The following is a 23,448-nucleotide window of genomic DNA, read 5'->3' on the forward strand; positions in this document are numbered from 1 at the left end:
GATTTTCATCCCATCACTTCAAAATATATCATTGATGGAATAACTTAATATTTTCAACAATGCCCATTTTCCCCCACTCACATTGTCTTCGTGGTATAGTGTTCCCTGTGAACAATTTTGAACTTAACTTTCTTTTCATTTGAGTTTTGGTCTGTCTGTTGCCTACCAAAACGAGTGCCCTAATTCACATGCTGTCTCATGCTTCATCGATTGAAAAATCATTGCGCTTCAGACTGCTCTGCTGAGTACCCATATTAGGTGTTTTTACTTTTATTAACAATTAAGGTTTGTCTAATTGCATTATCTATAATTAAATAATTAAATTTTAAGTAATATTATCTAAAAATAAAAACCATCTCACCCAATGAAAAATCAATTTTATGAAAAAAATAATTTTAAATGCTTATATCATACATAATTTTTTCATAAAAAAATTAAGAGTATTTGATTGCTTTCTATAAAAAAATGTATAATAATTACATATTTTTCATGATAAATGTGTGTAATCAAACACTCTTAATATTTATGTAAAATATATAATGCGATAGATTATTCTAGTATTGTTGGTGGCCAGGAAAAAAATGGCCTCCCACATCGTCGGATATCCTCGCATGGGCCCAAAGAGAGAGCTGAAGTTTGCTTTGGAATCTTTCTGGGATGGGAAGAGCAGTGCCGAAGACTTGAAAAAGGTGGCAGCTGATATAAGAGAATCCATCTGGAAGCAGATGGCTAGTGCTGGAATCAAGCACATTCCCAGCAACACATTCTCTTACTATGATCAGGTGCTTGACACAACAGCAATGCTTGGAGCTGTTCCCCCCAGATATAGCTGGACCGGTGGTGAGATCGGATTTGACACTTACTTCTACATGGCCAGAGGAAATGCCTCTGTACCTGCTATGGAGATGACCAAGTGGTTTGACACCGACTAGTAAGTAATCAGCCCTAATCACATACTTCAATTTTTAGATTTGACACCTCTGCTGATGATATATTCTTGATGGGTTGATGCAGCCACTTCATTGTCCCTGAGTTGGGGCCTCAAGTCAAGTTTTCTTATGCTTCTCACAAGGCAGTGGACGAGTACAAGGAAGCCAAGGGGGTATGTGAACTGGAGCATTCTTCCATTCTTTATTTTGTACATTTTCTTGAGTTAATAATTGAGATCTCAGTAACTTGAAATTGACATATTTTGATAATTCACAACAGCATAAGAGTATTTTGTGTCTCTGGTGCAAGACTGTAGGTATAATGTGGCTCATATGTTTGCCTAGGTCCAATTTAGAATAAAAAACAATGAAATTTTCTTTTGAAATTGAATCCTTCTGAACATTCAAAATTTTACAAGCCTATAACGTTAAGGAACGGATTTCAAAATTACAAGTTTTCTGGATAACTGCTGCTCCATTTGAATCAGTTATAAAGACAGAAGTAAAGTGATCGGTTATGGATGAGGACTATTTGAATTGCAAATTACCTCCAGTTATGTCATTTTGTCCTTGCAGCATTTTCATAAGAGTTGGTATCCTGCGCTAAGGGCATTCTGTCATAGACTTTATTGCTCTAGTTAGCTACTTTCAGTCTATTAAATAAGATACTTTATTGTTTCGTGCAGCATGGAGTAGATACTGTTCCAGTTCTTGTTGGTCCGGTTTCCTACTTATTGCTCTCAAAACCTGCAAAGGGAGTAGAGAAATCATTTGATCTCCTCTCCCTCCTGGACAAAATCCTTCCAATCTACCAGTAAGAGACTCGAATGACTGTATAGAGTTCCTCTGATCAGTAATTTGTATATCCCAATGCTATATTGATATAATCTTGCAAAAATTCCTATGCAGGGAAGTTGTAGCAGAGTTGAAGGCAGCTGGTGCATCATGGATTCAGTTTGACGAGCCCACCCTTGTGAAGGATCTTGAATCTCACCAATTGCAAGCATTCACTACTGCCTACTCTCAGCTAGAATCATCCCTTTCTGGCCTGAATGTTCTCGTTGAGACTTACTTTGCCGATGTTCCTCCTGAGGCATTTAAAACCCTTACTACTCTGAAGGGTGTTACTGCTTTTGGTTTTGATTTGGTTCGTGGAACAAAAACTCTTGACTTGATCAAGGGTGGTTTTCCGGGGGGTAAATGCCTGTTTGCTGGTGTGGTTGATGGAAGAAACATCTGGGCCAATGATTTTGCTACATCTCTTAGCATCTTGGAATCTCTTGAGGGCACTGTGGGGAAAGGTATCATTCTTTGCTCATGACGTTGCATGGTTGTAGATGTCAAATCCTTGCTGTTAGTCCATTCTAATTATGATTCTGTTGGGCAGATAAGCTGCTTGTCTCTACATCTTGCTCACTTCTCCACACCGCTGTTGACCTCGCTAATGAGACCAAGCTGGACGATGAACTCAAATCGTGGCTAGCATTTGCCGCTCAAAAAGTTGTTGAAGTGAATGCCTTGGCGAAGGCATTGGCTGGTCAGAAGGATAAGGTATACTTATTTGCTTTATGTTATAGAATGTATTTCTTTGTTGGAGTGTGTTAGTCAAATTAGTCAAATAAGCTTTAGAGGCTGGTGGCCTTTCTGATCTATGAGCTTTACTTCATGGTAATTTGCGATTACCCATGTGTGAATGCCATATTGCTCACTGTTATTGGCTCAATTTCAGGAATTCTTCTCTGCTAATGCTGCTGCTCAGGCTTCAAGGAAGTCCTCCCCAAGGGTCACCAATGAAGCCGTTCAAAAGGCCGTAAGTGAAGACTGAAGAGCTCATTCATTAAATCCATTTTTCTGATCTGCATAAACCAATTTGTTCTTACCAAGCACTTGTTTCTATTTTCACAGATTGCTGATTTGATTGAGAGTCCTTACCCAAGGCGGCCTACAAATGTCAGCGCCAGACTGGATGCTCAACAGAAGAAGCTTAACCTGCCAGTCTTGCCTACCACCACTATTGGCTCTTTCCCTCAAACAATTGAACTCAGAAGACTGCGCCGTAAATATAAGGCTAAGAAGTATGGAATTCTGATAATTTTTCTTCGTGTTCCCTGATGTCTTGTCCATTTATCTCCCATATATTCTGATGATGCTTTTGCTACAGGATCTCTGAGGAAGATTACGTTAAGGCTATCAAGGAGGAAATCAGCAAAGTTGTCAAGATCCAGGAAGAGCTTGATATTGATGTCTTGGTTCACGGAGGGCCTGAGGTAATATCTGACTTGACAAGCTGATTAAACTGAAGTATCGAGGGATTATGTCAGGCACTGAAGATCTCCGTATCCTAAACTAGTTCTGGCTTGTTTTCTTTTCAGAGAAATCATACGGTTGAGTACTTCGGAGAGCAATTGTCTGGTTTTGCCTTCACTGTTAATGGGTGGGTTCAATCATATGGATCTCTCTACGTGAAGCCACCAATCATCTACGGTGATGTGTGGCGCCCCAATCCCATGACCGTCTTCTGGTCCAGTGAGGCTCAGAGCATGACTGCTCGCCCAGTGAAGGCAATGCTCACGGGTCCAGTGACCATTCTGAACTGGTCTTTTGTCCGAAATGACCAGCCCAGGTGATACTGGAAACCAACAAGATCATTAGTTGATCATGGTGGTAGTTTTAGTGAAACTAACTACTAACATTGACACCTATATGGCTACTCCCCAGATTTACAACCTGCTATCAGATTGCTTTGGCCATTAAAGATGAAGTAAAGGATCTTGAGAAAGCTGGCATCAGTGTCGTCCAAATTGATGATCCCGGCTTGTGGGAGGGCTTGCCTTTTACGAAGTTGGAGCAAATTATCTACTTGCACTGGGCAGTTGACAGCTTCGGAATCACAAACTGTGGTGTCCAGGACACTACCCAAGTTATATCCTAATCTTGTACTTTTTCATTCTTTCCCCGTCAGTTAAGTGGAATTTAATTCGTCGACAAGCTCATATCAATGTCCGTTATTTCCCAATAACTGCAGATCCACACCCACATATGCTCTTCCAACGTCAATGACATTATCCCTTCCATCATCGACATGGATGCCGATGTCATCACCATTGAGAAGCTCCTGTCTGTTTTGCACGAGGGAGTGAAGTACGGTGCTGGATTCAGCCCCTGCGTCTTTCACATTCAGCGTCCAGATATACCGTCAACCCTGGAGATTACGGACAAAATCAACAAGATGCTGCAAGCGTTGGGGCCTAATGAGTTGTGGGTGAACCCAGGTTGTGGTCCCGAGACTCGCAAGCATACTGAAGTGAAGCTAGCCCTGCAGAACATGGTGGCTGCTGCCAAGCTGATCCGCACCCAGCTTGTCAGTACCGGCGCCAATTCCATGTTTATACTGTACGCCAGACTGCCCTCGGCGTAATCAGCGATATTTTTGGCTTAGCAAGAATACCAGCATCCAATTTTGAATAACTACACCCCAGTGGGCAACAAAGATATTCGAGTGGAGTTTTTCACTTGAATAATCCTAGAAGTCATGACTTGTGTCTCCCTGATGCGGTCACCAATCAAGACCCGGCCCAAAGCCAACCCAACTACGCCGGAATAATATTTTAATATTTCTTAAAATTTAGAATTCTACTTCATGTTATTTTAACACTTCCTAAGTTTTAGAATTCTATTTGATATAGGATTCAACTTCATGTTTCTACTTGATTTAGGATTCTACTTTATGTTGGATTAGAATTTTATTTTTATTAGGATTTTAGTTGAATTTTATTTACAAATATTAGACGAATTTGAATTAGCCAAATATAATAAATGCCTAGAATCTAGAGTTTGTAATCAAGTTTTTTTCTATCAAATTTCAACAGCCTATTTGTGTTTCTTAACAAAACAATCTTGTTTTTGCGTCTTCTTGAAAGCCAAGCTTCAACCAATGAGGTTTATTCTTTCAAGGGTTTATTTGGTATATTTTTTTTTACACATGCGCTACACACTGCATCAGGTGGTATCAAAGCAGTTAATCAACCAATCAGATGGTCAATCTTGAAGGTAACGGTAGCAACCAGCCTCGTGACGATAATCAGGAGTTGTTCGCAGTTAGGAGAGCAATCGAAGAACAACGGGAAATAACTCATAATATCCAGCACCGATTGGAGCAAATTAGCAACCAATTGGGCACCTTACTACAAGTTGATAATGACAAGAACTTGAATAATGGGGTGAATCAAGCTAGAGCGAGAAAACCACCCATTAATCATGTCCTTGTTAATCCTAGAAGACCAATGATTGAAGATAGCGATGAAGAGGATGATTTTGGTCGAGCAATAGCTAACCTTGGTGGTAGAGGGGTTAAGAGGAATGCGCATCAGCACAACCACTAGGGCAACGATGAGTATTAAACTAAAAGTTGACATTTCTACCTTTAGTGGAGATCTTGATATTGAGGGATTCCTGAATTGGATCATTGAGGTTGACCGTTTTTTCGAATACATGAAGATCCCAAATAAATGACAAGTTAAGTTAATGGCTTATAAATTGAAGGGCGGTGTATCTATTTGATGGGAGCGATTAAGAGAGACGAGATTGAGAGAAGGCCGATAACTAGTTCGGAAATGAAGACGAATGAAACAATTGTTAAGAGATAGGTTTTTACCCCCTGACTATGAACAATATATGTTTGAAGCTTATCAAAGATGTGCACAGGGAATGAAGAGTGAATGAATATACCTCTGAGTTTCTACGATTGGCAGAGAGAAACCAATTGTCAGAAAGTGACAATCAACAAGCAGCTCGTTACTTGAATGGATTGAAGCCTACTATTCGTGATAAAATTGGGGTTCAGATGGTTCTGAATGTGCAAGAAGCAATGAACTTAGCTTTACAGGCTGAGTTAATATTGAGTGAGAGAGCTTGTAATGATAGTTATCGTCGGCATAATGAGAATGAAAATAAACAAGCAACTTTTGATAAAGAAAAGTCGGTTCAGGGAGCGCGACCCTTCAATCCACCCTATATAGTCAACCCTAATAAGACTACAACGGGGGAAAACATTCGAGGTACTACTAATCTTCCAAAATCCCCTAATCCTTATACAAAGCTTATTCTTTTAAAATGTTTCAAGTGCAATGAGGTTGGGTATCGATCTAGTGGTTGCCTAAGGAGGAAAATAGTTAACATTGTAATAAAAGAAGAGAAAAATGTTGCTAAAGAGGAAGTATATTGTGGGCATAATGGGAGGATGACGAAAAAGATTATGGACATGGGGAATATACATGTGCAGTGAGGAAGTTAATGCTATCTCAAAAGAATGAAGATACTACTCAACAACATAAGCTTTTTCGCACGAGGTGTACGATGAGAGGAAAAATTTTTGAGTTAATTATTGATAGTGGAAGTCAGGAGAACATCATAGGAAGAGACGTCGTGGCAAAGATGCAGTTAACTCCTGAAAAGCATCCAACCCTTACATGATTCGATGGATCAAAAAAATTGGTGGCATACATATAGATGAATGTTGCAGGGTGCCTTTCTCTATTGGTAAGTACTACGACGAAATTTATTGTGATATTGTTGATATGGATGCTTGCCATATTTTATTTGGAAGGCCTTGGTAATTTGATGTGGATGCTAAGCACTCAGGTAGGAAGAACACATATTGGCTTGAGAAAGAAGATGTGCGTTATACTTTATTACCCATAGTGGAAAAGAACCAAACCAAAGCTTCTAAAGTGGAGGGACGAAATTTTCTTACCATTACACATAAGCACACTCAGTTTGTGAGGGAGTGTAAGGATACTCGAGAGGTTCACTTATTGGTTATCAAGGGAAAGAGCGTGAATGAGCCACCGAAAGTAAATCAAATTCCAATGGAAGTGTAAGGATTGTTGGAGGAATTTCATGATGTGGTTCCAGGAGAGTTGCCTAATGAGCTACCTCCTATAAGGGATATTCAACACCACATTGACTTGGTTCCTGGTGCTAGCTTGCCTAACCTACCACACTACAAGATGAGTCTTAGGGAGAATGAGATTCTGCGTGAGCAGGTAGAGGAATTGTTGAGAAAATGACACATTCAGACTAGCATGAGTCCATGTGCAGTGCCAATATTATTGACACCAAAGAAAGATGAGAGTTGGAGGATGTGTGTTGACAATAGAGTCATTAACAAAATTACTATTGGGTACAAATTCCCAATTCCTAAGCTCGATGACATGCTTGATCAACTTGATGGGGCTGTGATTTTTACCAAAATTGATCTTAGAAGTGGTTATCATCAAATCAGAATTCAACCTGGAGATGAGTGGAAGACGACTTTCAAGACAAGAGATGGTTTGTTTGAGTGGTTAGTCATGCCCTTTGAACTAACCAATACACCAAGCACTTTCATAAGACTAATGAATTAAGTATTACGCCCTTTCATTGGTAAATTTGTTGTGATGTATTTTGATGATATTTTGATATATAGTAAGTCTATTAATAAGTATGAGGGGCATATTCGAGATGTTGAGTGTGTTGAGGAAAAACAAACTTTATGCTAATTTGAAGAAGTGTACTTTTATGAGTGAGAGCTTGTTGTTCTTAGGTTTTGTTATAAGCAAAGAAGGCATAAAGGTAGATGAGGAAAAAGTGCGAGCTATTAGAGAGTGGCCAACCCCTAAAAATGTCAGTGATATACAAAGTTTCCATGGATTAACAACTTTCTATAGGCTGTTTATCAAACACTTTAATATGCACACAACACAATAAAGAAACAAATCATGTTCTTTGATTTCCATTTCAACAACCCAAATCATCACACTATCAAAAAACAACACAGGGCAACTCAAATTACTTAAGAATTAAATAAATACAAGATCTAAAATGTCTATCCTAACTGACTAAAGGAAAAGTAATCGATTAGGGTCGAACGGGTCAACAAAATGGGTTTTTGGACCGACCCAAGGGCTGCAACAACTCAGCCAGACCCAGCCCCCCCAAACACAATGGGCTAGCCCATGAACCAACTAGGCCAACCCTAAAAACAGCCTAAACCAGCCATAACTACGGCCGCCGGTAGGAGATTCCCACGATTAGAGCCTACGATTCAAAGAGAAATCGAGTCGAATCTGTAAAGTGAATAAAAAATCCCTTAGAATCAACCGTGAATCGAAAGAATCAGCAAAGAATCTATAGAATCAAGTGAATTGGACAAATCACAAAACTGAAATAGAGATGAGGTGAAAAAGGAAAAAGTTGCAACCGCTAGACTTCATGTTCTGTTCAAGGTGCATTGTTTTCTTCTTTCTCTTCTTTCTTCTTTGCTTTATCTGATATCGTACGACTCCTAAGAAGAAGATTGCATTGATTAAAACCAATGTTTATATGCCTATTCTTAGAGAAAATCCAACTTGGGAGTCTTGATGAGTGTTGGAGGTGTCCACCTTGTTCTCGATTTTCTATAGCCACTTCTGTGGTCAAACCATTTTTCATCGTTAAAAAGTGATATCATAATTTTTCATGTGCCTGGTACCTTATGGGCATGAGGCTCACATGCCAACAAAGAGAGATCACAGGTGTGGGTAGCTGGGGCATGAGACTCCACCACTCAGGCTTATTACCAGGCACCGGTTGTTTTTGTTGACTTTGAGATTATCAAACAACCTATTTTGTAGTTGTTAACTTGTTATTATTTTGTTTTTTGTTTTTTTTTCTTGTTGCTGCACTGCGATGCTCTCTTTTTTTCTTTTAATTTTTTCTGGCTTGTTTTATTGTCTGTTCAAATTTGTTCTGCTTCTTTTAATTTTCAACTAATTCATATTATTTTCAATGTTATTTCTTTTTATACGGTGAAACTTCTAGTTTTCAACTAATTTATATTATTTTCAATTTTATTTTCTTCAATGGTATTTTATTGTTTTCTATTTTAAAAGTTTAACTTTATGTTGTTTTTTAATGTTAGAAGAAGAATATTGCTTTCTTTCTCGTTGAATATGGCGTCAAGATAAAAAAAAAATGATCTACAAAAAGAGTAATGATCCTACCTATAAATGTTGCTCTTGGATTAAAGGAAATAGGATGAACTTAAAGTGCAATTATAATAGACTTGAAAAATGGGGAGAGATAAATCGAACGAAACACCATTTTGCATGTGATCATGATAGTGTGGCTCCTTGTACACAATGTCCAAATAATGTGACGGAATTTTGTATTCAAATCTTAGGAGAATTTGAAAGCCAAAAAGTGAATGAAAAAGAATGTTTCCAAGAAAAAGAGAAAGAAGTTCAAATAGTAGAAGGAAAAAGAAAAACTAGTATGGATGCCTTTGTCACTAAAGGGAATGAAAAACAACAAACTTTAAATGCAATGGTTAAGAAAGGGAGCCAGTTGCTCGTAGTATTTGTAGATTTTTGTACGGGCATGTATTGCCTTTCGTTTTAGTAAAAAAGTCATTTTTTTGCTTCAATGAGGAAGTGGTTGGTGAATATGGTAAGGGTTTAAAACTTCCCTACTTATCACGAGGCTAGAGTTACATTTTTTAAGAAGGAAGTCGACAATGTAAACTCAATGCTAGAGAAGTATAAAAAAGAATGGTAAAAGACTGGTTGTACTTTGATGTCAGATGGGTGGACGAATAGGAAAAGTAGGTCTCTTACAAACTTTTTGGTGAATTGTCCAAGTGGAACAATTTTTCTTAAATCTATTAACACTTCAAATGTTATTATAAATACACAAAAGTTATTTGAGTTGTTTGACTCATTGGTGGAGGAAAATGTTATTCAAGTGGTGATTGATAGTGCTTTGGCCTACGTAGCTACTGGTGACTTGTTGATGGAGAAAAGAAAAAAATTATTTTAGACAAGCACATTGCATTGATTTGATCTTGCATGATATAGGTGGGTTGCCTATTTTCACATCTATAATAAAAAAGGCTAAAGAAGTTTGTGTATACATTTATAGACATGCTTGGGTTCTTAGCATGTTTAGAAAGTTCTCTAAGAAGATAGAGTTGAAGATGCCAAGAGTTATAAGGTTTGCCACATCATGTATTACATTGAGGAGTTTTGAGGAAAACAAGATTCCTCTGGGGGCTATATTTGCATCGGAAAAGTGGGCTAAAAGTCATTATGCTTCTAAGGTGGATGCAATTAAAGTGGGAGCAATCTTGTTAACCGATGACAAGTTTTGAAAATCAATCAAGTATTGCTTGAAGTGTGTAAGTCCACTTGTTAAAAGTTTCAAGACTTGTTGATGGAGATGTGAAACCAGGAATGGAATACATATATGAAGCGATGGACAGGGCAAATGAGAAAATTGCACAAAATTTCAACCATTAAAAGATATGGCATGAGCGCATTTGGAACATTATTGATGCAAGATGGGATTTGCAACTTCATAGGCCACTCCATACAACAAGATATTTTCTTAATCACAAGTGAGTTTCTAAAATCATATTTCCTATAACCAACAAATTCTTGTATATGCTTTATTATTTCTTACTTATATTGCATTTTTTTAAGGTTTCAATATAATGAGTCTTTTAATGCGGATATGAAAGTTAAAGTTGGTTTGTATAAGATAATAGAAAAGATGTATCCGAATATTGAAACAAGACTCAAAATTGATGAGCAATTATAAAAGTTTAAAAAATGAGAAGGATTGTTTAGCATGAGCATGGCTACTTTAACAAGAGACAAGAATCAATTGGGTATTATTTTGATTTAACGTTTGCATTTTCAAATTTCAATTCTTAGCTCCTTCAAACTAATTAAGACTAATTAGTTTTCCATTTTTCTATCTTAGCTTTATGGTGGGAAAGCTATGGGAAAGAATGCAAAGAGTTGCAAGACCTTGCCATACGAGTCTTGAGTCTCACATGTAGTGCTACAGGATGAGAAAGAATTTGGAGCACATTTGAGCATGTCCATTCCAAAAAGAGAAATCGTTTGGGATAACAAAGATTAAATGCTTGTCTTTGTGAAGTATAACATTCACCTTGAATTGAGGCAAGCCAAGAGTGAGAAAAGAGGTGAAAATTATAATCCTATTTGTTTGAGTGATATGGAGTCCGATGATGAATGGATTACCGAACAAGAAAACCCTTGTTTACCCCAAGATAATTCATGGGTGGATGCTAATGAATGCTTTGAAGATGATGGAGATATTCAACGATGTAATAATAGAAAAAGGTATATATCTATACTTTATAGTTTCCCACTTCATAAAACTAAGTTAATGTGTTTGTGTAAGTTTGAGTTGAATTCTAATATGTTATATTGTATAATATAGGGCCAAGGAAATTGAAGTTGGATAGAAAAGAAAAAGTAAAAGTTGATGAAGACAAAGTGGAAGAAGAATTTAATTTAGAAATGATTGATAGTAAGAAAGATGTAGAGGATGGAGAGCAAGTGGATTTGGCTATATTTGAAGACAAAGAAGATGATGAAGATGATGATGCTCTTCAACTTGAAGATGAATATGATTGATAACTACTGAAGATTACAGACAATAGAATTTATTAGTAGCCTAATACTAATAATTGTAGTTTTTTTTCTTTCTTTTTTTCTAGCTTGTTAAATTGAAAGTGATTTGATTTAGTACAATTTGAATTTAAAGGCAACATGAATATACTTTTGGTATAATTTTAATATTATTTATTTATTTTTTATAAATATATATTATTTAAAATTGAAATTGAAAATGTGTACCGAATCTTATGATTCGATTCGATTCTTTTCTTGATTCACGATTCATAGAATAAGGATTTCGATTATCAATTCAACAACTATACCTATGATTAGAAACACCAAGTCAAAGCGAGGCTAACATACACAAAAGCGGGTCAGATTTAACAACTGAATTTTCATAGATCTTATTTTTAATTTTCGACAGACCTGAAAAATGCACTGTTAATGGCCACTGGCTAGTGGATTCCAGCGATTAGAGTCAACCACCCAACACCCTCATACCCATCGACAACCATACCCAAAAACCAACATAATCGAATGGTTGAATCTCTATAAATATGAGCTTAAACTTTTGGCTAAACCCAACACGCGTGTAAACACATTGGCAGCAACCACTGGCCACCATGGCTAATGGTTTTCGGCGATCAGAGACAACCACCCAACACCCTTATCCCTATCGACCAACATATCCAAAAACCAGCAAGAATCAACGGCTAAATCTCCATAGATCTAAGCTTAAACTTTCGACCAAACCCAACACACACATATATATACATATATATCATGGATATGTGCTGAAAATAATTGCTAATAAAACTAAAAGACTTATCTTCTCATAGATCGAAGCCACTTTCACGGTGAAAATACAGTCAAATCCAATATCAGCCGCTGCTGGAAGGGTGTTGAGGACAAACGCTGCTGATGGTGAGGCCCAACGACGGCAGGAGGAGACGCACATCGAAGTTGTACTGGTCGCAAAGTGAGTCTGATCTGAGGCTGGAAATGTGAGAGATCGTCCCCGGCAGTAGTGGGAGATTAAGCCAATAGGGGCATCCGATACTTGTGGATTCTTGCTTTAGTGCGAGCGAGTGAGTTGAAAGAGATGCGGTGGAGAGAGAGAGAGAGAGAGAGAGAGAGAGTAGGTGAGGGGTGACTACCAACGTCAGCGGCAATGGCAATGTGAGATGGATTTTTGCGCGGGTGGGATCTTGCTTCAGTACGGGCGAGTAAGGTGGAAGAGATGTGATAGGGGGGGGGGGGGGAGAGAAGAGATGCCGACAACAATAAAGGTGTCCGAGAGAGAGAGAGAGAGAAGGCGGCGTGGGTGGGTATTTAAGCTAATTTTGGGTTGAACATATCGCGATATTTTGGTGTCAAAATATCGCGATAAATTTGGATTGTCACCAAGGCTATTGGCCAAATTGTCCAAGTAGCATTTCCTTTGTTACTCGTGTATGGGTTTTTCAATTGTTTTGACAACAATTTGTTCAACAAAAGGCCAACCAAAATCAGCCACAATGCCAAAATCCAATCCAATAGTTTGCCCTTCTAGAACAATACGATGGCACGACGTCACATTTGGCAAAAGCTGCAAAAAAAATTCAAAAACCCTTTTTGTCTCCTCCCCAGCTCATCACATTTGGCAAAAGCAGTAAAAAAAATTCAAAAACCCATTTTGTCCCCTCCTCAACTCTAGTTGCGTCTGCTCAGCTCAAGGCTCCGGTCGCCCAATTCCCATCCCCTACATTCCATCTCTTCTTCCTCTCCCCCTCTCTAAAACTCACTATATATATATATATATATTTTGTGTGCTTGAGTTAGTCAATTTAGTCAAATAAGCTTTCAAGGTTGGTGGACTTCCCGATCTATAGCTCGCTTCATGGTAATTTGCGATTACCCATGTGTGAATGCCATATTGCTCACTCTTATTGGCTCAATTTCAAAAAATCTTCTCTACTAATGCTACTGCTCAGGCTTCAAGGACGTCCACCCCAGTGGTCACCAATGAAGCCGTTCAAAAAGCCATAAGTGAAAAGCTCATTCCTTAAATCTTTTTATGTTCTAATATGCATAAACCATTTTGTTCTTACCAAGCACTTGTTTCTATTTTCAATGATAGTTGATTTGAAGAAGGGTCCTTACCCAAGCCGGCCTACAAATGTCAGTGCCAGACTGGATGCTCAATAGAAGAAGCTTAACCAGCCAATCTTGCCTACCACCACTATTGGTTCTTTCCCCCAAACAATTGAACACAGAAGAGTGCGCCGTGAATATAAGGCTAAGAAGTATGGAATTCTGATCATTTTTCTTCATGTTCCTTGATGTCTTGTCGATTTATCTCCCATATATTTTGATGATGCTTTTGCTACGGGATCTCTAAGGAAGATTACATTAAAGATAACACGAAGGAAATCAACAAAGTGGTCAAGATCCAGGAAGAGCTTGATATTGATGTCTTGGTTCATGGAGGGCTTGAGGTAATATCTAACTTCACTAGCTAATTAAATTGAAGTCTTGACAGATTATGTCAGGCATTGAAGATCTCTGTATCCTAAACTAGTTCTGGCTTGTTTTCTTTTCAAAGAAATGATATGGTCCAATACTTCGAATAACAATTGTTCGGTTTTGCCTTCACCGTTAATGGGTGGGTTCAATCATATGAATCTCCCTACGTGAAGCCACCAATCATTTACGGTGATGTGAGTCGCCCCAATCCGATGACCGACTTCTAGTCTAGTGCGACTCAGAGCATGACTGCTCGCCCAATGAAGGGAATGCTCACGCGTCCAATGACCATTCTTAACTGGTCTTCTGTCCAAAATGACCAGCCCAGGTGATCCGGGAAACCAACAAGAAGGAATCTCATTAGTTGATCTTTGTGGTAGTTTTAGTGAAACTAACTTCTAACATGAGACTTATATGTATAATCCCCAAATTTACAACCTAATGTCAAATTGCTTTGGCCATTAAGGATGAAGTAGAGGATCTTGAGAAAGCTGGCATCAATGTTGTCCAAATTGATGACCTCAGTTTGTGGGAGGATTTGCCTTTTAGGAAGTTGGAGCAAACTGCCTACTTGCACTGGGCAATTGACTGCTTCAGAAACACAAATGCGATGTACAAGACACTACCCGGGTTATATCCTAATCTTGTACTTTCTCATTCTTTCCTTGTCAGTTATCTGGAATTTAATTTGTCGACAAGCTCATCTCAATGTCCGTTATTTCCCAATAACTGCAAATCCGCACCCACATATGCTATTCCAACATCAATGACAGTATCCACTCCATCATCAACATGATGCCAACGTCATCACCATCGAGAACTCCCGGTCTCACGAGAAGCTCCTCTTTGTTTTCCACGAGGGAGTGAAGTACGGAGCTGGAATCGGCCCAAACATCTTTGACATTCAACGTCCAGGAATACCGTCAACCAAGAAGATTGCGAATAGAATTAACAAGATGCTGCAAGTGTTGGGGCCTAATGAGTTGTGGGTGAACCCAAGCCATGGTCGAGAGACTCGCAAGTATACTAAAGTCAAGCTAGCCCTGCAAAACATGGCGATTGCTGCCAAGCAGATCCACACCCCGCTTGTCAATGCCGGCACCAACTCCAAATGGCGCAAGTTTATACGATACACCAAACTGCCCTTGGCTTAATCAGTGATATTTTTGGCTTAGCAAGGATACCAACTTCCAAGACTTGTGACATTTTAGGGACCAGGTTCTACAATTTGACACCTCCTCTACTTAATGCACGCCATATATTCAAGGGTGGATTTTTTACTTTTAACTCATCCAAATGGCAGTAGAGATAGAATTGTGGTGGTGTTGTTGTAACCTGAACATTTAATTTTTATAAGGGTTTGCTTTTGTTACTCATGTATGGGTTTTTTAATTTGTTTGACAACATTTTGTTCAATACAGCAACCCAACCAAAAACAACTACAATGCCAAAATCTAATCCAATAGTTTGCTAGGGAATTGTATTGCTATTTTGAAGGAGTGGCTCTCTAATTGTTTTAGCCATTGTCTTCTTCGGTAAGGACCTCTCCTTCTTTGGTTAGAGATTTGATCCATATGTTATTTTACAACGATTTTGGAGGTTTAGCATCTTTCTTTTTGCTTTTAACTGACAAAAATGTAATAGATCTAGCTCTATTTTAATCCATTTTACAGCTCTTGCACCAGTTGCTCTTCTTCCTTTTTTTTCTGTTTTATCTTTTTTTATCATAGTAGTCAGCTAGGCAAAGAGGAAGAGGAAGTATTTGGTTCTCTTCATTAGGTAACTGAAAGGCTATATATAAGCCACAGTTGAGGATGGAAAATTTTATGCTTGAATTGATTGAATGAAATTCTCATTTCTTTCTCTAAGATTTCTCACCAATCTCCCTCCAATTTCTCTCTACTACTCTCCCTCATTTCTCTAAATTCTTCCCCATTTCTGTCCAATCTTCCCCTAATCCCCTCTATTCTTGGATTTCTCTATCGGATCCTTGTTCTTCCTTAATTTCCCTTCATTTCTTCAGATCTATCTCTCTCAATTTCCCAGCACTTACTTCTTAAACCTGTTATGAACCCTAGGTTCATGACACTTATTTGAATAGTTTTTGTCTTTTTTGGGGTGGTTCAAACTGATTAAATTTGGATTCAGTTATGGCTTCCAAGAAGAAATAACTTACTCACTTTTGATTCACTGTGTATGGGTTTCCCAACCAATATTAGCAACAAATGCCAGAATCTAATCCAATAGTTTCTTCCACTTCTACTCTATCAACCTACGATAGGATAACCCGTAAAACGGAAAAAGGGAAAAACAAAAGAGTGTTTTCGTTAACATGAGAAAATTCTCTAAAAAATCATCCACAAAGACTCAGAATCAAAGATGCAAAAAAAAATCAAAAAATAGAAAGAGAAATCTAGCTGGGGGATAGAAGCGTGGCACATGGCTGGTAATTAAGAATATTTTAAACTAAACATTACATATAATTTGTTCGTCCATATCTTTGAAAAGCAGTCAAAGAGCAGGGAAAATAGGAAAGTAATCTGATTAAAGTGCAATAATGCTCCAACAGTGACATGGTCCACAACTAAAATACAACCTAACCTACCAGGCAAACAAACATAACCAAACAAAAGTGTAGTCCAATCTTAAAGTTACCATTCTGGAGTTTTATATTCCAAGGAAAACAATGCTTAAATAGGAAAAGAGGCAAAAAGCTCTTTCCCACAAAATTTTGTACTTCTCATAATCACCAATTCTCCAACTTTTGTACCTTGGTAGACATCACTTTAAGTGTTTCTCATCACATCAAGAAAATGCCTATTTTCTACACAAATATCTATTAATTGATTTTCTTCTCACTAAACCAATCAAATCAAAAGATGCATTATTCAGCTTCTTTTTAGAGTGCAAATTCAAGCAATGGATGTATAAATATTTTCACATTCAATCAGAACTAAGAGGCCTCAGAAGAAACTCACCACCAACAATTTTTGTGAAGTCTGCAAACCACAGACAATTATCTGAAAATGTCTCTGGAGGAGTAACCGAACATTTGGACAATTATCTGCTTCAAGAAGTGGAAAGTGGAACAATGCCACCTTCTTTCACCATCTTTATCTATCCACCATCCTTTTTGTTACCAGGGAGACCATAACCAATCAAAATCACCTGTTCCACAACAATATGTTATACTACAATTGTATTGAAAAAGGACAAATAAATACTACAATTGCTGCTGTTGTTTAGCATAAACTTTTATATTTTCTTTGACATCAATCCAGGTGCCATGAACAAATCGAAAATAATGAACTGCTTCTTATATCCCATTTAGCCAAAAAGAATAGCTAATGCTAATATGGCAAAAACACATCTTTCACAGAAAAGCTCAACATAAATGTACCATAATAGCAATTTGTCTCAGAAGAAAAGCATATTTTGTTTATAGCTAAGCCCCTCCAAGAAATGACTAACTGAAAGAATTCAAACACAATTGAAACACACTCAAATGGTAGTTTTAGCAGCAATGTTATAGAGACATCTTTGACACTAAAACCATTGGCTGGAATTTATTTTGTCTTGGTAAAGATAAGACTCTTTTTTGTTTTCTAGAAATCCATTTATGGAGTTTCCTCCAGTTTTTTCAGCGGCAAATAAAGACAATGATGGAAAAGAAGAAAGTACAAATTAATGCAGAATAATTCTTTCACCAAGATCAATTTGTAGTTTTGGGCATTAAAAGGACAAGAGTATACAAGGACTCCAGTGATGTATTTCAATTAGCCATAACAATATTTCTTAAAGTAAAGAAAACTAATATTTTCTTTATAACTAGTTGCCAAAGCAACAAATCTGTGAAGAATCACTTCAGACTTGGATGCATTAATGTTCAGAGTTTCAGCAAAGTATTTCTCAGCTGAGGAACCTCGCAAATTAAGGACATTTGTAAGAGGCAGGCTCAAATTTTCATATTTGATATACCCTAAGAAACACAAACAAAGGTGCCATAGGATGGCTAGCAATTCTAAAGCAATCTGTTTTTCCCTTCTTGAGCACATGCTTTACCCCAACTAGTTTACACCCAACTGTTTAGCTGTTTTTTTCCTATTCTTTTTTATCTTTTCTTATCTTGTTGGCTCTCCAAAAAAAATAAAAAAGCACCATCTAATAGAAAAAAATGGGATGCAGTCTCGATGCATCTATCTCTTCAACTGCTCCTTTAAACCCTCATAGTGGGAAAATTTCCTGAGGATGGATATTCTCTCCAAGCAAAAAGGCTCAGGAGAAGACCACTCAAGCTACAATTCCTTAAACTTCACTAAATCTTCATCAAAAATGTAAATGATCAAGCCTCAATCAACATTAAGCTCGAACTCACACTCAAAACAGAGACAAATACCCATACAAATCTCAAGGATCTCCCACTCCTATCTCATATAGAGAAACTCTCAATGATATGTAACATTGAATAGAATTTGAACTACTATAGTCACTATAACAACGGTTCATAGAAGATTCCAAAAATAAATAGAGAGTGAAAAGAAAGACAATGTTAGTCTCGTTTCAAATGTATGTTACCCATGACAGTGCTAGTTAACAGACCAACAACAGTTAATCAAATCAATTCACTAGAGTTGTATTTTCATAATATTGCCTAAATAACACAAAATACTCTCAACAACTTTTATCCAGAGGTAAGCTCTAGTTCTGTGTTACTCAAGCACTTCCAGAATATTTTGAACAGGGTAAGATCAAATCAGTAACTGAATCATCCTGCATTGCTTGACCTCTATTTCCAAGCAAGGCACACAGACCACAATAATCAAGGCTTTTAGAGTGAAAAATTAAAATCTAAAGTGACTACTATTCCTCATATTTTATTTTATATATAATTTCCAGAGACCTCACAGCAAGCAGACCAATTTTTTTTTATCGTTGATAACACCATAATTGATGTTTGCATTTTATCTGTCTGTTCAACTATAAAAAGGGAAAATTAGAATGGTATGTTTTCCTTGTATAAATCCCCTCATTGGAAAGAGGGGGGGAAAAAGCTTATTGATGTAATTTATAATCACCATAATCAATGTTTTCATTTTATCTGTTCTTAATAACCATTGCCAAAAGAAAGTGGAACTTTAATACTTTACTATCCAAAAATTCACCAAGCAGAAAGCAAGCGGTTCAGCAAGGTTATCAGAGATGTTCATAAACCAAAGAACAAATAATGAATTCACAGATCAAGCCTCCTCAGACCAACCACCACCCACTAGCATTACCTGTTGCAAGAAGTGGAAGACTACCAGTGAATTTGAAGCAGAATACGAAAGGAACATAATGATTAAAGGCAAAAAAACAAAAAACAAACTAGCGACAAAAGAGAGGGGGGTAACTGACCCATAATACCAAACACAAGGTGGGCAGTGCCATCCATCTCTTGAATTCCTGGTCCTCATCGGTGAAACCCAGATCTAGAACACGCTCCAGAAAGTGCAGAACCAGCCGGAAGGGGGAGCCAGGCTCAGTTCTACTTCTTTCATGGAACCAAGGCCCTAATTAGAGAATCCAAAGTAACCGAAATTGTCCATCTTTCGCGCCTTCGAGGTGCACGCGTAAACAGCCAGGAATTTTGTTACACACATCGTATCTCGATCTCTTATCATATTTTGCAGTGTTAGGTTATCTAAATTTAAATTTAAAATAACTCAATAATCAAAACTTAATAATAAATATTGCCATTCCTATCCCGAGCAGAGTAACAAGTGCCCATTTAATGCCTATTACTCAATTATTAATTTATATTAAATTTTAAAAAAATAATTTTATTTTTTATTGCCAAATAAATTTCCAAATTTAAAAAAAAAATTATCCCTTCTCATGTCTCAACTATGTTTTTTTCCAGTTTATTGGGAAACAAAAACTATGTTTCTGCCAGCATATTAACCACTCACGCTTCAAGTTATTACTTAAATTTTTAAAGAAATAAAAATAATTTAAAAACACATGACAGATAAAGTAATTCCAAAATAAAGATTTTATTTCTTTAGACAAAAATCCTTTATCTAGCCTAGATAACAAATAAAATAAAACAGAAATTTATTTAAAAATATATACAGACGGATCCATCCATCTGGACCGATTGTACAAGAAGCATTGTCCAACTACTTACGACTAGTCCGTATCTCGGAAATTGATACCGTCCATGAAAAATACAGAATCTGAGTCATTGAGTCCATGAAAAATAACATCTGTGATTCAAGACAACAGGATTGTTTACTCATTCTCAGTTTTCGAGAAACATTTCCTGGGTCAGTTTTGGATCAATTCATAATTGCCAAAGACGGTCATTGTCCACTCAGATTTGGTCGCTGTACATGGCCGTGCCACCCTGCACTGGTTTCCCAATGAACCCTATAAATACATTCAGACACCACCCCTTTCTTCTTCATCCATCCACTTTTAACACTTTCAGTTGACAAGCGTTCAGTGTTCCCCCCCCCCCCCCCTCCCTTCAGAACAAACCCTGTTTCAATGGCTGCCACACATGTTTTCATCACTCTTGCTCTCATTTTTCCGGTAAGGATTTCATTGTAGGAGACGAGACGGGTTGGACAATAAATTTTGATTATCAAACCTGGGTGCAAGGCAAAGATTTCTGGGTTGGAGATAGGCTCAGTGAGTTTCACGGGTTGACTACATTTGATTTTGTTGTCATGTTTTCAGTTTTTTGTGTTCAGTTGGAAACATGTTTTCTTAACCTTGGTTTCTGACCAAATCATGCAGTCTTTCAATATCCCACTGGAGCTCACAACATTTTCAAGGTGAACGGAACAACCTTTCAGAACTGCACCAAACCACCACTGAAAGAAGCTCTGACATCCAGCAACGACACCATCATGCTAGCAACTCCCAGCTGGAAGTGGTACCTTTGCGGCATCGGCCAGCACTGTGCTGTTGGCAGCCAGAAGCTGGCCATCACCGTCAACCCAGCAGTGTCACCTCCAAGTGCAGCTCCTTCTCCTGCCTTGCCACAAACTCAGTAAATGAAATCACTCGAAATGTGTTTTACTCGTCCATGGCTGTGCTTGCAGTTGCTGTGATGTCAATTCTGGCGGCTTAGAAGATAAAACAAACTTTCAACTCATCTTTGTTTTCTACTGTTTGAAGTTCAGAATTGGGAAGTGATTGTCTGATGAGTCAAGCTACTTCCCAAATGAACAAATTCAACACCCTGGAAGTTTCAATAATACTCTTACTGGCATTAACATATTGGGTATATTTGATTGCCTATCTTACAGTTAGGGTGTGTTTGATTGCACACCATTTCCATGGAAAATGGCTAATTTCCACCCAAATTCTAGCTTTTGAGGTGTTGATTGGCCAAATTTTCAAGGTAATTTATTTTTCCACTTTGAGTCACGTGATGCCCATTTCCCACTTTAGCTGGAAAAGATTTTCCCATGCGCACGCACCACAGCTTGGGGGGGGGGGGTAGATTTTCCAGGGAAATGGAAAATCAACCCCAGTCTTCCCCTCTGCAAATCATTCGAAGCTATATGGCAGACGAGAAGAAGAGTGGCCGGCGGTCACAAAGAAGAGGAGAAGTGCGGTCACCAGTCATGAGGATGAGGGGAAGCTCAGCCAGCAGTCTGAGCAAGAGAGAGGGCGATAGAGGCAGCGGCCAAAGGGTGAACAGTGATGGCGACAGGAGAAGCTCGGCAGCAATGGCAACAGGGGAAGCTTGGCCAGTGACAGCTGCGGCCAATGACAGCGGCCCTTCCCTTCGTTTTCTTCCTCATCACCGTCAACATCAAACCACCATTTGCAGCCATATTTATATATATATACGTATATATGTATCTATATGTATGAAAATCAAACACCAAAATTGAAAAAATATAATAATTTCTAGGTAGAAATTTAAGCCAATCAAACACCTTCAATTGACATTTTTCTTGGAATTTAATTCTAAGCAATCCAATTGCCTAGAAAATATTTTCTTTCCACCCAAATTCCATGCTTGCAATCAAACGCACCCTTGATGCCAGTGAACTTACAGGTAAATATAGGCTTCTGCACATGTCCCCCAAATGAATGGTATCTCTTCGTCTCTTCTGCAATGGCTTCCTTTAGTAAATCTCCGACATTGCCCGATGCCCAAGCTATCGATACATGTGGGTGGGGATCCTGCAATCAATATAGGGAGACAGCCGGAAAAATTATTGCCGTATAATGATAATAGATGGATTTGAGGAAAACCATAAGCAACAATGGTTGCAAGTCTAACCTTATAATATTCAGGTAGATTGTGAAGCTTATACACTTCATCAACAGCTGCTATCTTCTCGGTTATCTGAAATCAATTGAAACTTTAATGATCTTTGGAGGGTAGCAATGATAGTGTCGAATAGCTTAAGCAGAAAATCAAATCATGAACACAAAGTAGAAGTTGAAACGAAGACACTAATGTGCAACCAGCAAGGGCTGGTAGAACTAAGAAAACTGTCGTCTGAGTGGAAAACCCTATAGTTATTTTGGTACTGGGATTTTTCTTGAAAGGAAACGAAAAGAAAGTGGCAGTGCTTATATACATGAATATAAGAACATTTCTTTTTCATTTTTTCTCCTTCTGCCAATCCTAGTTCCAAGCATAAGGGAAAGAAGATGCCCATCCTTGATTGTAATTTTCAAAGGTCATACATATAGAAAGTTGTCAAACTTTACTGAACTGGAATGCCAATGGATTTTTTCCCATAGCAAAGATACTAGCACAGATTTAAAGGTATCCACACAAGATCATACTGGTGTTCTCCATCATATAACAGCAACAACAAACCAAGACCTTATCCCAATATGTGGGGTGGCTACATGAATTCGAGCATTTAATTTATTTCTATCTGTGGTCTTATCTTCTGAAAGGCTCATAAAATTAATATTAAATCTAACTAGTGTTCTCCATCATGAGAAAATAAAATTCAAACTGTTCCAGGAATGCAATTTCAGATCTGGCTGATAGTTTAAAAAGTTACATAAAAGCAGAGAGGCTGAGGCCAAAATGCATGATATTTTAAGGAGAAAAACACTGGGTCAAGACATGGACAAAGAGATTCGGAAGAAATCATCAGAATACCTCAGCTAAGCCTCTTGTTGTAACTTCAATTGAAGGAAAGGAGCATTTGCAATGATCATTAACAAAAACCTTCAACTTACTGAAGTCGATCCAATACCTGCTTTACATAAAAACAAATGATGGAAAACCATGTTACACGAACATGATGAGCTGTTAGATTGTCAAGCACAATAACTGAATTGGACCATCATATGACATATACATCTGACGCTGAAACTGAAGCTTCCTTCAAAGGTTTGACACCACTGAATCAATTTGTTGCAGTGAAATGTGAACAGTTCTCCCCAAAACTTATATGAAATTCTCTCCCCAAAGCAACTTGTTCGACCTTGAGATCATCATCATGAAGTATGTTGGGTGGGATATCATCACCAGTGGTTTTAAACCAGGTACATGAGATGAGATTTTCTTCAGAAGCTGGGCCAGCTCCTTTGTGGCTGTA

The 23,448-nt window shown here is 37.9% G+C and overlaps 2 protein-coding genes and 1 pseudogene across 5 annotated transcripts in view; 2 read left to right on the forward strand and 1 right to left on the reverse strand.

Annotated features, from left to right (window-relative positions):
* The first annotated feature begins 580 nt into the window (after positions 1-580).
* LOC127790231 (5-methyltetrahydropteroyltriglutamate--homocysteine methyltransferase-like) lies at positions 581-4,836 on the forward strand. The gene is made up of 11 exons (XM_052319561.1): positions 581-931; positions 1,015-1,102; positions 1,616-1,743; positions 1,839-2,230; positions 2,317-2,480; positions 2,659-2,739; positions 2,835-3,004; positions 3,091-3,196; positions 3,302-3,552; positions 3,648-3,849; positions 3,955-4,836. Exons 1-11 carry the CDS (start codon positions 582-584, stop codon positions 4,345-4,347), a joined length of 2,325 nt encoding a protein of 774 aa, XP_052175521.1. The 5' UTR covers position 581; the 3' UTR covers positions 4,348-4,836.
* Positions 4,837-13,281: 8,445 nt separating this feature from the next.
* Positions 13,282-15,093, forward strand: LOC127790172 (5-methyltetrahydropteroyltriglutamate--homocysteine methyltransferase-like; annotated as a pseudogene).
* Positions 15,094-22,177: 7,084 nt separating this feature from the next.
* LOC127790229 (double-stranded RNA-binding protein 1-like) overlaps positions 22,178-23,448 on the reverse strand; it is an 82,900-nt gene continuing 81,629 nt past the window's right edge. For all 4 annotated transcript variants that reach the window (XR_008020739.1, XR_008020740.1, XR_008020738.1 and 1 more), the window contains exons 4-6: positions 23,209-23,443; positions 23,007-23,103; positions 22,178-22,229 (exon numbers count right to left, since the gene is read on the reverse strand). The gene's annotated coding sequence lies outside the window, so the exon portion shown is untranslated. The remainder of the gene's footprint in view (positions 22,230-23,006; positions 23,104-23,208; positions 23,444-23,448) is intronic.

This window comes from Diospyros lotus, chromosome 14, assembly GCF_014633365.1.
Source record: "Diospyros lotus cultivar Yz01 chromosome 14, ASM1463336v1, whole genome shotgun sequence".
In the NCBI taxonomy this organism is placed as follows: Eukaryota; Viridiplantae; Streptophyta; class Magnoliopsida; order Ericales; family Ebenaceae; genus Diospyros; species Diospyros lotus.

Bases quoted from the DNA above. Each gene is read 5' to 3' on its own strand.
- LOC127790231 (XM_052319561.1), top strand. From the start codon at position 582: ATGGCCTCCCACATCGTCGGATATCCTCGCATGGGCCCAAAGAGAGAG. The intron at 1,744-1,838 runs GTAAGAGACTCG...ATTCCTATGCAG, and splicing joins AAAATCCTTCCAATCTACCA to GGAAGTTGTAGCAGAGTTGA. The intron at 3,553-3,647 runs GTGATACTGGAA...GCTACTCCCCAG, and splicing joins GTCCGAAATGACCAGCCCAG to ATTTACAACCTGCTATCAGA.